Source organism: Etheostoma spectabile, chromosome 15 (genome assembly GCF_008692095.1).
Source record: "Etheostoma spectabile isolate EspeVRDwgs_2016 chromosome 15, UIUC_Espe_1.0, whole genome shotgun sequence".
Lineage (NCBI taxonomy): Eukaryota > Metazoa > Chordata > Actinopteri > Perciformes > Percidae > Etheostoma > Etheostoma spectabile.
In genome coordinates, this window is record NC_045747.1 from 10,045,696 (window position 1) to 10,057,645 (window position 11,950).

At 44.9% G+C, this 11,950-nt stretch overlaps 1 protein-coding gene across 10 annotated transcripts in view; it reads right to left on the reverse strand.

Annotated features, from left to right (window-relative positions):
* bahcc1a (BAH domain and coiled-coil containing 1a) overlaps window positions 1-11,950 on the reverse strand; it is a 64,830-nt gene that overhangs the window by 9,586 nt on the left and 43,294 nt on the right. For 8 of the 10 annotated variants that reach the window (XM_032537140.1, XM_032537141.1, XM_032537135.1 and 5 more), the window contains 11 exons: window positions 11,588-11,853; window positions 9,937-10,270; window positions 8,187-9,119; window positions 6,653-6,822; window positions 6,413-6,549; window positions 6,045-6,158; window positions 2,869-2,983; window positions 2,340-2,574; window positions 2,008-2,202; window positions 726-899; window positions 308-591 (listed from right to left, as the gene is read on the reverse strand). In XM_032537140.1, the coding sequence (XP_032393031.1) occupies window positions 308-591; window positions 726-899; window positions 2,008-2,202; window positions 2,340-2,574; window positions 2,869-2,983; window positions 6,045-6,158; window positions 6,413-6,549; window positions 6,653-6,822; window positions 8,187-9,119; window positions 9,937-10,270; window positions 11,588-11,853 (2,957 nt within the window). The remainder of the gene's footprint in view (window positions 1-307; window positions 592-725; window positions 900-2,007; window positions 2,203-2,339; window positions 2,575-2,868; window positions 2,984-6,044; window positions 6,159-6,412; window positions 6,550-6,652; window positions 6,823-8,186; window positions 9,120-9,936; window positions 10,271-11,587; window positions 11,854-11,950) is intronic. The other 2 variants (XM_032537132.1, XM_032537136.1) reach the window with 2 other exon arrangements.

Here is an 11,950-nt window from a genome sequence, read left to right on the forward strand (position 1 = left end):
TGGGAATTTAACATAGGGGTGTGTGTACTTATGCCACCTGTATTTTAAGGAAGAACAATTATTTATGTATGATACATTATTCATTCACAAAGAAAATTGGTGTCCTTAAATGTTGGATTTTTCCTTATCTTAATAAGATTTTTTTATTCTTCATTTTAAATCAACTTTAGCATGGGTTCCTAAACTTAATAGCACCACTGAATAACAAGCACTCTGGTTATGGTCCCAGTTTGTCCTTTGAGGGTATGAATTATTAATGGAAACATATATGATATACAATTTATATTTCAAAATACTTTCTGCTAACCTTATTGATTGCTCCTCTTAACATGGTGCTCTTGCGGGTTGCCCTCTTTAGCCTCTCACTGGTGGTTGGGAAGGTGGCCAGTCCCATGCTCCTCCTGTAGCGGTTTCCTCTGGTCCCAAGGCTGCCCCACCGAGGCTCTTTAGACCTGGGTCCACATGGCCTTCTAACCCCTTCGGGTCGGTGACCTTCATGGCGGTTTTTAACTGCAGTTGCCAAGTCAAGCCTACAGGGGGCCTTCTTCCTTACTTTGACCTCACCTTCTGCTCCAGACAGACTCTGGGAGCCTGTGCAGTATAATTAGAGAAACAGATTTAGACCTAGTTAACTAGCCAGGAGGAGAAACACAAAACAGATGCTTCCCATGAAGATGTGGTGCAGCTTTGTTGACTTATGAATCAGTTTCAAAGGACAGTCTTACCATAAAGCTCCTGTCTCTGTTTTTTGTTCCTAGCTTTCTGATTGGCCTCCAGTTTTACAACAGACGAGGGACTCGGACCGGTCACGGAGGAGCTGGAAGTGACGTCTCTGTGGGGTTGGGCTCTGTAGTCTTGACCTTCATCAGTATCATAACTACCTTCCTCTTCTTCAACGTCTAATGGACAACAATACAACATTGAGATGCTACTATATTAACTTACATGGCAAATCCATCTCTTTAAGTCATTACCAGCCGGTGGAGTTATTTAACTTGCTCTCCATCATTTTACAGGCACTTCATTAGCATTAAAGTAAATAGTTTAACTGTTCATAGAAATGATGTATGAAGTGCTTTGCCTCGGTGGTATTTCCTGGTGTGAACACACATGCTACAGAGCTAATGTGCAAGGGAGTGTGGGAGTGAGTTTGTGTGTGTTTGTCACTGCACTTTCTCAAGCCGCTCTTTGACCCAGTCTGCTAGTCTCCAGGGCTGTCAAAGCCTCTCACAGGCAAGTGTCCACAGCTGTGGCTGTACATCGAGCCCAGACCATGCAACAAGGCCGATCACTGAGGTGTCAAATGTCCATGCACACCCCTGTCCGTTACAAGACATTTATCAACACCTATTTACTCACGTCTTATTGCTTTTAAAGTGATTTAACAAAAGGCACTCTGGACTTACCAGGATACCTGACTAAGAGGAGCCCTGGTAGCTCACCTCAGTCCTTTCTACGGAGGCCCGGGGTTCAATTCCAACCTGTGGCCCTTTGCTGCATGTCATCAACCCCCCCTCTTTCCTTAATCTGTTTTAATCTTTCCAATCCAATTAAGGCAATAAACGCCCCAAAACTGTTGTTTTATTTTAAAAAAGAAGAAAAGAGCATACCTGATTAAATGCGTGAATTACAATACGTACGATTTTTTAACTTGTCAAATGTGCTTTATGTACTGCAGCCCTTCTTCATTTGTTTTCTGAAGAGGAATTTTTCTTTTTTTAAAGGGTAAATGTTTACAGTCTTTATATAAACCACAAATACCCTTGACATGAAAGAAGTCCCCAACTCACTTGTCTGTCTTTGTAGGACTGAGGGAGATAACCCAGAAAGCAACAGCGTGAACATAGGAAAACATGCAAACAGAAAGGATAAAGACCAGGAATCACACCCATGTCTTTGTTACTGTGAGAGAAACATGTTTACCGCTGAGCCATTTTTGGTTGTTGTGGCCAGTTTTATTACCCATCACTGTGTTTCATAACAAGCTCTCAGAGGTCACTGCCTCACCTTGATCAGAGGAGTCACTCTCTGCAGGGGAGCTCTCTCCCTCCTCCATTGCCTCCTGCCTTTGGCCACGGAGCACCCTTGCTCTGGGCTGGCTCAGATGGGAGGAGCCCTGTGTCAGGGTGGTGGATCCCTTTTTACGCCCACGGCGCATCAGTCCAGTCCAGCTCTCTTGGGGGCCACTGTCCACACTGGCTGCTAAGAAAGTTTGCAAAACCAATCACCAATCTAGGTTAGCAATGGGATTTAACAGTGTGAAAGTAAAAACACAACACTGTGCTTATTAAAACAAAAAAGCATGTGGCACAATCAATACTGTGATTGCCTTCATCTACCTGTGTCACTTTGTCCCCCTGACTCTCGCCTGGCGTCAGCTTTGCTTGTGCCCTGGCTTCTGTGTCCATGCTTGGGGTTGGAGTTGCAGGGCAAAACCTCCTTGTCCCTGGAGCCCATCCCTGAGACGATTTTTTTATCCTGGGCTTTCTGTTTGAGCTGAGTCATATCACCGGCCAGCTTGGAGCTGAGCATGCTGTGAAGACTGCTTTTTCTGCAGCCCTGTGCTTTTATCTTCTGCAACAGAGAGAGATGAGAGAGCCGGTTACACTAACGGTCACAGCAGCCGCAAAGCTTCAGAACGTCAAAGGGAGAGTGCTCTCGTTTGCTCACACACAGAGAAGAAAAAGGAACAGTAGAAGCCCAAATGAAAAATATATTAGAGGAGCAGAGGATTTGACTCCTGAGGGTAGCACCTAATTAGAAATAGTGTGCAACAAAGGAATATATCAAACGCCGAAAAACAAAGAGTGGCCTCTTTCGCTTCTAGTTGCATAGAGGACAATGGGAGGAGGACAAGGGGACCCTGACCTGTGTGCTGCTGAGTCGCTCAAAGCCTTGACTGGACAGCCTCTTCTTCTTTCTCTGGCTGTCACCGCTCCCTCCTAGGTCCTCAGGCGACAAGGCAAGCCCCGCCCCCATCGACCTGCCAGTCAAAACAAGGGAGAGGCATTCATTAGAGAAGAATGGCAGTGGTTGGAAAGAAAAAGATGGGGTAGGACATCACAGGGTAAAACAGAGTTGAATCACCTTTCTGAAGGATCTAATAATTCTCCTTTCTCGTTCTGATTAACAGAATGACAAAAAAGGATCCTGGGATTGTTTGAGGGCAATTTGGTATTAGAAGCCATAACGCTTAATCTAGGGAGTGTGTGTACAGTCTGTGAAGCACTGCATAGCTTTGAAAGATACACTGAATGGTTGGAAAGCATTGCATTTGTATGCAGCGCTATTGTTTTCAGTGAATATCATATATCCCTTTTTATTGTGGCACACTGAGCAGCATCACAGGCCAACCACTCCAAATGCCCTTGAATTTCCCTCTGGAAGCCTGCCCTAAGACCACAACGACGTGAGCCTGGCAATGCTCAAACAAAAGATTAACTTTCCCTCTCCAAGTGTGCATGCAACCTAAGAAATCATTCACATTTACAGAGTAAGCATGGTATAAATGCAAAACCGATAAATGAAGCAGATTTAACATTTCATGTTAGTTATTTGTTTGCTCATTGTACCACATACAATTCTGTAACTACAGATTGTTTGGAATCAAATGTTTGCATGCTTCTTGTAATCCCCATTTGTGTGTGAATCTCATAATAAAGAGTGTATCAGTGGCGCGCATCTGTAGAATAAAGGCTATTGTCGAGCAGTGGGACTGTCTGCCCACTGAGTGATTGACAGGAGAGTGACAGAGGTGGCAGTGAAGTGTGAGTTGTCCCTGTGAGGCAGATCCAACCACAGCTTGCCTTCCACTGCTGACAAACACAATATGACAGAGCCCCTCCCCTCAGTGTGGGGCTGGTAGGGCTGAGCGTACAGTGACTAATTTAACAGAATTGATTAGCAGGGATGGCTTGCTAGCAGTAGTTCTCTCCAGCCTTCCCCCCAACCAAAGCAGCACCATAAAAGACCCCAGCGCTCTACCCACAGGAATAGCAGAGACACACACAAAAACAAACAATGCATGCATATAAATACTCATGAGCACACTGCTGCATCCATATCTAATTGCACTGATGCATAGAATATGCAGGCAGGGAGGCTTGAATTTATTGCTCACTTAGAGAATACCACACACACACACACTCTCTAAATAAGGGAAGGAAGGAGACACTGAAAGGCTGGGCTGTTACCCACTGACCCACTGCCCTGCATCATAGCACCCAAGCGTCAGCATGTTGTAGTGGGCATGAGTGGCAGGTGCAGTACTTGATTTTACATAACCCTGCCATGTAACACAACATGGGGCTTATCATTTCCCAATCTGCCTGTTACTTGTTCAGATGTGTCACACACGACAGAAACAAAGGGGAGTACACTCTTTCTGCCTTAAAGAAAAATACATGAGCTGTGGCTCAAATTTCAACACAATGAAAAGACAGTTGAGTGTACTGAGGCCTGCAGAACACCCCACCACCCCCATGTCTGGCTGCACCCTCCTTTCTACTGCACTTTGCTGCAGGGCCTCGGCCCGTCACCCTTACATGTGGGTGTCATTGTCACCCAGCATCAGCATCCCCACTGCGACCAGTGCTGGCCTGGCGAAGGGGCATGGGTACATTGGTGGAAGGAGAGTGGAGGTGACACTGCAGAGGGGCAGCTGGGAACACTGTGGACCATTGCCCAGAAACCACAGTGAGAAAAGGAGGGAGAAGAGTAGATGGAGAGGGAGGGAGAGAGAGAGAGAGGGAAGGTGCGAGGTGACATTTGTAATAAAAATAATAATAATAATACATTTTATTTATGGGCGCCTTTCACAGCACTCAAGGACACCTTGCAGTTAAAACAATCAAAATCACAGTTAAAAAGGCAGATATAATTTAATTAAAACAAACACATTTAAAAGATTGAGATAGAAAATTAAAAGAAAGCAATCTATGCAATATTTTGATGGAGGGTGGAGTCATGTGGGGTAGGCAGTTCGGAAAAGGTGGGTTTTGAAGGTGGGTAGAGACTATGGTACGGATGGATAGCGGGGGGGAGTTCCAAAGTCGAGGAGCAGAATGGCTGAAGGCTCTAAACCCCATTGTGGACAGGTGGGCAGAAGGAGTCGAAAGCAGTGAGGAAGAGGAGGATCGGAGGGTTCGGGATGGAGTGTATGGCTGAACGAGTTCAGAGAGGTATGGAGGGTCGAGATTATGGAAGGATTTGAAGAGAGAAGAAGAATCTTGAAGTTAATATGGTATTTACTGTAGTGCTCTGAGCCTTTCCAAACCCTGATGACAAGGCTAATTGAAGCCTGACAGGAAACCTTTATCCCCTAGACCTTTTTGGTTTATCAGTTCCTCCACTTCCACCAAACAGCACTGCACCCTGTTTTGACAAAAGTTTAAATTAAAATATAAACACATTTTGAAATAAAGTAGGGTCCTTGTTCCTTGAATATCCTCCAATCTGTATCTTCTACCATCTGTCTTTCTCTTTATTGTTATTCCGATGCACTGCTTACTGTATTCCACTAATTGTTTTTTTATCTTCATACACACATAGGTCTAAATGTCAGCTTATCTCTTATCTCAACTGTCTGACCCTCATGTTATCCTTTGGACCCCTGGTGACCCAGTGGGGCTGTAATGGCAGTGATGTGTCACATTCCTGCTGGTGGGACAAATTACAGGAGAATTCATGGTACTCTAATTACATCCTCTGCCTGTCATCGACACCACACACCCCCACTCCCCCTTACACGCACCCATGCACCCGCCCTGAGGTGGGTTAAAGCCTTATGAGACGTGTGAGCAGTTTTTTAGGTATTTGTTGTCCACATATCAAGTATACAGAAATATTATGTACTATTAGCCAGACAACTGACAATTATAATGCTGTTATACAATTAATGCCACTGTTAATTAGATTAGAAAAATTGTTCAGCTGTGTGTTCTCACATTTCCAGTTATGCCAATCCTTTACGCCAGTGATACAAAGGGGCTTATCGGGCAAATTGGACCACATCCAGCCAGCGTAGATGGCTGAGTGATACTCACTTGACTTTTCTTTGGCCCTCAGATGAGGACACTGGCCCTGTGGTGAGGGTGGGTTTCCGCTTCCTTGGCCGCCCCGGTCCTCGCCGGGCTGGGCTGCGAGGTGTTTCCTCCTTCCTGCTTGCACATGCAGACATAAACAGACAAGCAGTGAGAGAGAGTGAGAGAGAGAGAGAAAGAGAGTGAGAGAGAGAGAGAAAGTCTGAGCTAATAGAAGCTATCTAAACTGAAAAGGTCATAGCATCAAAGAGTGCAGAAAGTAATCCTCTTAGAAATTAGAAGCAATTGTGTTTAATTTTATTACTTTTGAAAACTCTGAATGCAAAAGGTAGAGATAAGCTTAAGGGAAAGAAGGATAAGGTCACACTCACTGATGCTCGTGCTTCCTCTGAAGTTTGACCAGCTCCTTTTGCTTCTCTTTGTAGCGACGTTGTAGCTCAGCCAACTTTACACGCATTGCAAGCTCAGGACCATCCATTGTTTCCATGCTACCTTTGGCTGGGCACACCTGATGTACACATAATTTAGTGGTTATTTTTAACATTATCTATTCATTTATTTAAATAAAAACATTGCAAATCTATAGGAACTTTGTTTTGTTGCAGTCTTACTGGTTCATTGCGAGGTGTCCAGCTGCATTTCCTACGTAAATTGAGGATCCTGCTGGCTGGGAAGGGTCGCCCCGAATCCATGCTGCTGCCTTCATCTGAGCCCATCTCCAGTGCACGGGCTGTGGCCAGGGTAGCAAGGCTCTGGAGGTCAAACATCAGCAACTCCTCTTCTGTTACGGGAACAAAAGAAATGTTTGGTTCATATTGTGTCCATGCATGCTTGATTTAAAGACACTACAGTTGAACTAAGCTAGTTTTCTTCAAACCTGTCAAAATGACCAAGACATATTTTATGCATGTGAGTGTTACATGTGCACATTCACCATCAACTGTGATATAGTGAATGAATGGTCAGAAAGACATTGAGGGAAACTGGGCACATTGAAGCAGCAGCATATCATGTTAGAGTTCATATCAATGTGGACTCACCAGATGATGATATGTCAGTGGCCATCTGGGCAAAACTCTTCCTATATGGCCCTATCTGCCTGTGTCACTGTCTGGACTAACTGCCATCAATGGACTGAGCTAAAGGCTGAATATCAGAGATTGCAGTCTAGTCACAGGGAAGAAACATGAACTTTTGTTAACAAGTAATGCTATCTTCTTTACAAATACAGTATAAATTAAAAGAAATACGGATTTTTCTCACGTCTTTTAGTACTTGCTTTGGTAAAGACTATTGTTGTGACTCAACATGTGCCACTTCCTTGAGCTGTCAACAGTATCGCATCAGAAAGACAACATCATTGAATCTAGAATGAGTTGATGATATCCTTTTTATAGAACCATCTTTTGGGAGTGATTAAATGCATTAGGATGCTGTGGTAAACAAAAAACATCCTTTTGCATGAATAAAAACAAAAACAAATGGTGCTTTGAAAAACAAGGAAGCTTTTAAAGGCACTTTAAAACAATGGGGTCTAATTAGCCAGGCAATGCTCCAGGGTGCTGAAAACATCGACTGCTTTTGTGATTACACACTAACTTTCAGTAACGTGTTGTGTGTGGGAGAAAATGAGGGACGCCAATTGGTGTGTCTCTTTCCCTTTTTGTTAAAGTGTGTGCATTTGGAATTACGTGTGTGTTTGTGCACACGTGTGGATCAAACAGCAGCGGGATGGAGAGACAGCTCCCTAAGGAAAGCTGGAACGTAAAGAGAGGGATTGAGAAAAGGAGGGGTACACCCCTCAATAGTAGTTCACCCCTGTCTTCCCTCTCCTGAGGCCTCTGCATCGTTAGAACAGCCTTTTAGAAAATAAAAGTGCCTTTAAGACACCAAAGAAGAGAAACAGTAAGTAGGCATGCAGAAAGCATCTCTGGGGACATGTTAGAAACCACCAGAGGCTCTTGAGACCAGCAGGAAGAGAGGAGTATCTGGGAGGAAACATAGAGCGATGGAGGCTAGGCCTGAGGGGGGAGTGTGAGTTTGTCTCAGCGGACGCAGAGGAGAAGGAGGGTATACTACAAGAGAGAAGTGCATTCTGCTGATATGAGTATGTGTATGAGTAATCGAGGACCCATTGTCTCTCACCCTGGCTTTTCCCACAGGTACGCTTTTGCTGTTGCAGCTCCAGATCTGCCAGCTCACTCAGAAGCTCCATACCCTGGTGGGGTTTAGGCTGCAATGGGGCAACTGATGGGGTGCTAAGAGGGAACAAGGGAAATGGAGGTACATCTGTGCAGAAGGCAGCAGCAATCAGCAGCTCCAGACTCCAGTAGCAGGGCACAAGAGGTTTTTGGGGCACGGCAACAGTTGCATGGTTTTGGCTAGGGGCTGAAGCTGAGGCAGGGGAAAGACACACAAAATCCACTGAGGCGTCATCAGGGGTCATTTCATTCTTGTGCTGCTGCTCCCTGTTCTTTGCTCTGTCAAGGGCCAAGGGCTGAGGCTCAGGAGATGCAGGGTCAAGCTCGATGATGTTGGGCAGCTCTGGCTCCTGCTCTCCAGGAATGCTGGCCTTTTGAGGTTGCTCCACCTGGCCCTCCTCCCCCACCGCCTCATCATCCTCTTCCTCTTCCAAGGTGATGACAGCTTCTGGCCTTTCAGGCTCCTCTGTTGAAAGGGGGACTGGACAGGAAGCAGCCTCACACACTGGACTCTTGGCAAGGGGGCAAACCAGCACCTCTTCCTCAGCAGGCCCCTGCTCCTCCACCTCCCTCTCTCCAGGCACATAGTTGGCTGCTGTCACCGCTGCTACCTCCACCTCCTCCCTCGGTTCCAGAACCACTCTTTCCTCTTCTTCCTGCTCCACTTCCTCGGGTTGGAGTGGCTCTGGGAGGGACCTGACCACCGCTTGGCAGTCTAGCTCCTCCCCCAGGCTGGAGAAAGACTGGGGAGCATGCTCAGCAGGCTCCACTTGGACTGCTTCCAGGTCGGCTGGCTCAGCCAGTCGAACATCCTGGGGGGAGGGCCCACTCTTGTAGCTCATGGCAATTGCAGGGTAGGTATATCCCGGAGGCAAGTCTATAGAGAGAGAAAAATATAGATAATAAAATCATCAAATGTAAATATTGGCTAAACAATTCTGATAAAACCTCCCACAAAAACATCTCATATTGTCATTATTTTGTAAGTGGTATTTTGGTGTAAATACAACAGAAAGCACCAGTTTATGTTTATTATATCAAGTCCTTCCACATTGCTACCCTTGAGGTCACAAGGGATGAAAACCAGGAAAAGGAAATGCACCCTGCCTTGACCCCCGAGCTGTAGGAAGGGTAGAGGGCCAAATGCAACCGTGTGTGAGTGTGTTATTTGAAGTGAGCCAGGCTTTGGTTTATCAGAGCACCTGACACAATTCCTTTGGTGTGCGGCGGCTGTTAGCCAGACATTAATGATGATGAAGAGAGTGCAGGGCCTGTGGGGGTGGAGGAGAGGTGAGTGCTGCTATTGAGGTTTTTCTCAGTTCTTACCAAGGTAACTGTAGTGGAAGCTCAGCCAGCAGCCATTTTCTGCAGCTTTGAGCTGATCAGTCAATCAGTGGCTTGCCTACAGAGCCACCCACATACACTACCACAACACCAGTAGAAAAAAGGATCTTTTACAACAGTGGCCATTCCAATTACCACTGTATATAATGTACAAGATGATACTATCTCCGAGAATCCACTGTCCTTTTTTTCTTTTGCTGTGTCAGAGGTATGTGGCTTAACAATACAACTAGTGGCATTCTAAACTGATTATAAACAGCATGTTCTTTGACTTTGGAAAACTTTAAGGCACATTTATATATTTTTGTTTGCTTTGTTTGTTTTGTATAGATGCTTTTGCATATGCTTACCGGGCTCCAAAGACTGTGGGTAATCCTGTGGGGACTGTCCCTCTCCTCGCTTGTCCTGGGATTCGGCTCCCTTGGGCATCTGAGGTGGGGTAGGGCTGATGGCAGGTGAGTGAGGGGCTGCTGCAGCAGGGCTGGGTGCAGGGCAGGGTGTAGAAGGAGTGCTTTTTGGATGTGGTCGTAGTGACGGAGACTGGCAGCAAGGGGACAAGTGAGCGGCACAGGCCCCAGGGGGAGAAGTGTTCCTCTGCGGTGGGTTGTAAGAGTAGGGCTTGGCAGGTTTAGACGTTCTGGGTTCCGAAATGAGTTCCTCTAATTCAACCGGCCTCTTCTGCACCTGTGGCATTAAAATAAAGTTGTTTTCATTTCTACAGTTAAAGGAGAATTTCGGTTGATTCCAAGAAATAGCTATTTTTGTAAATTTGGTGTGCTGTCAGTAGCAAGAAAAAAACAAAAACGATCTGTGCTGCCCACACCGAGTTATCCTCCTGCCAGAGTTAGCACCCAACAGGCCTAAACAGAGCAAGTTTTAAACCTGTTTTAAGCCTCTTAACATGTTCAAAATGTCATTAAAAGTGCCTAGCCATGTGAGGTGATTCCTTCCGAGTGAACACAGTGAATCTGACTGCTGTAGATGTGACAGAAATACATAAAAGTTCTGCTAATTCAGCGGCATTTAGTTCCAGTGTTGAGATGGCAGTTAGAGAACTTAGAGACCATCTACAAACTACAACACAGAAAAGAGATAAAACAAAAATATGTAGGCTATCTATTTAATGGTTAAATAAGGTAGTGTCTCCAAACTTACCTCAATTATAAGTTGTCTCCTGCTAGTTGTACTACAGCACTTACTTGTAAAATAATAAGCATTTGCTTATTTTTGAAAATATATTTGTTTCTCTTTTCGGTGTTGTAGTTTGTAGATGGTCCTTGCAGTATCAACACAGGAACTAAACAGAGCCGAATTAGCACAACTAATTTCTTTCACATCTACAGCTGTCAGATTCACTGTGTTCACTCTGAAGGAATCACTTCACATGGGTAGGCACTTTTATTGACATTTTAAACATGTTTAGAGGCTAAAAACACATTTAAACACTTGCCCTGTTAAAGCATATTGGGTGCTAACGCTAGCAGGAGGATAACACAGAGTAGGCAGCACCAACTATTTTTGATTTTCTCTCTACTGACAGCACTCCAAATTGACAAACAGACTGTTGAAACTGTTTGAAACCGGAATTCTCCTTTAATGAAGGGCCCTACAAATCTGGAAGAGCTCAAGAATGTGGATTTCTATATAAGCAATGTAATAACTAATTCCTTGCATCCTAGTCATTGACACAAAAAGTTACATGCTCAGCAGCCTTTATTCAATGATTTTCTCCATCCTTGTGAGAAAGTCAGCATATCCCAACATTTATAAGGGGAATTAAAAGTAGACTAAATAGTCTTGTGAGTAAAGCTGACTCATGACTCATTCACTCTGCTTGAGTCTTGTTCTCTTTGTATGTCAAAATCAGAATCAAAAAATGATTTATTGCTAAGTAGGTAACACTTACAAGGAATTTGCATAGATAGATAGATAGATAGATAGATAGATAGATAGATATGATTTAAATGTTAATGCTTCTTGAATATTTTCACTTATAATCACCTGTGAATTGTGAGTAGCATGATGTTGCATTTCCATGCCATGTGCAGCCCTGTGCTGCTGCTGGGTTTGAGACTGTGGTTGTGGTTGCTGCGACTGGTGGCTCTGGTGCTGATGCTGATGCTGGAGCTGTTGGTGTTGCTGGAAAGCGTACAGCTCCTGTTGCCGTAGAAACTGGGATCGGGAGTACACAGCAGGATGCTGTATGTGGGAGGGTGGGCCCCGGGCGCCATACACAGGGGGCCACAGCCCTGGCTGCTCCATCACATCTAATGAGAAAAAGGAGGAGGTATGTGACTGAGTGGGCTACCTTAGAACAAAAAGACATGCACACACACACACACACACACACACACACACACACAC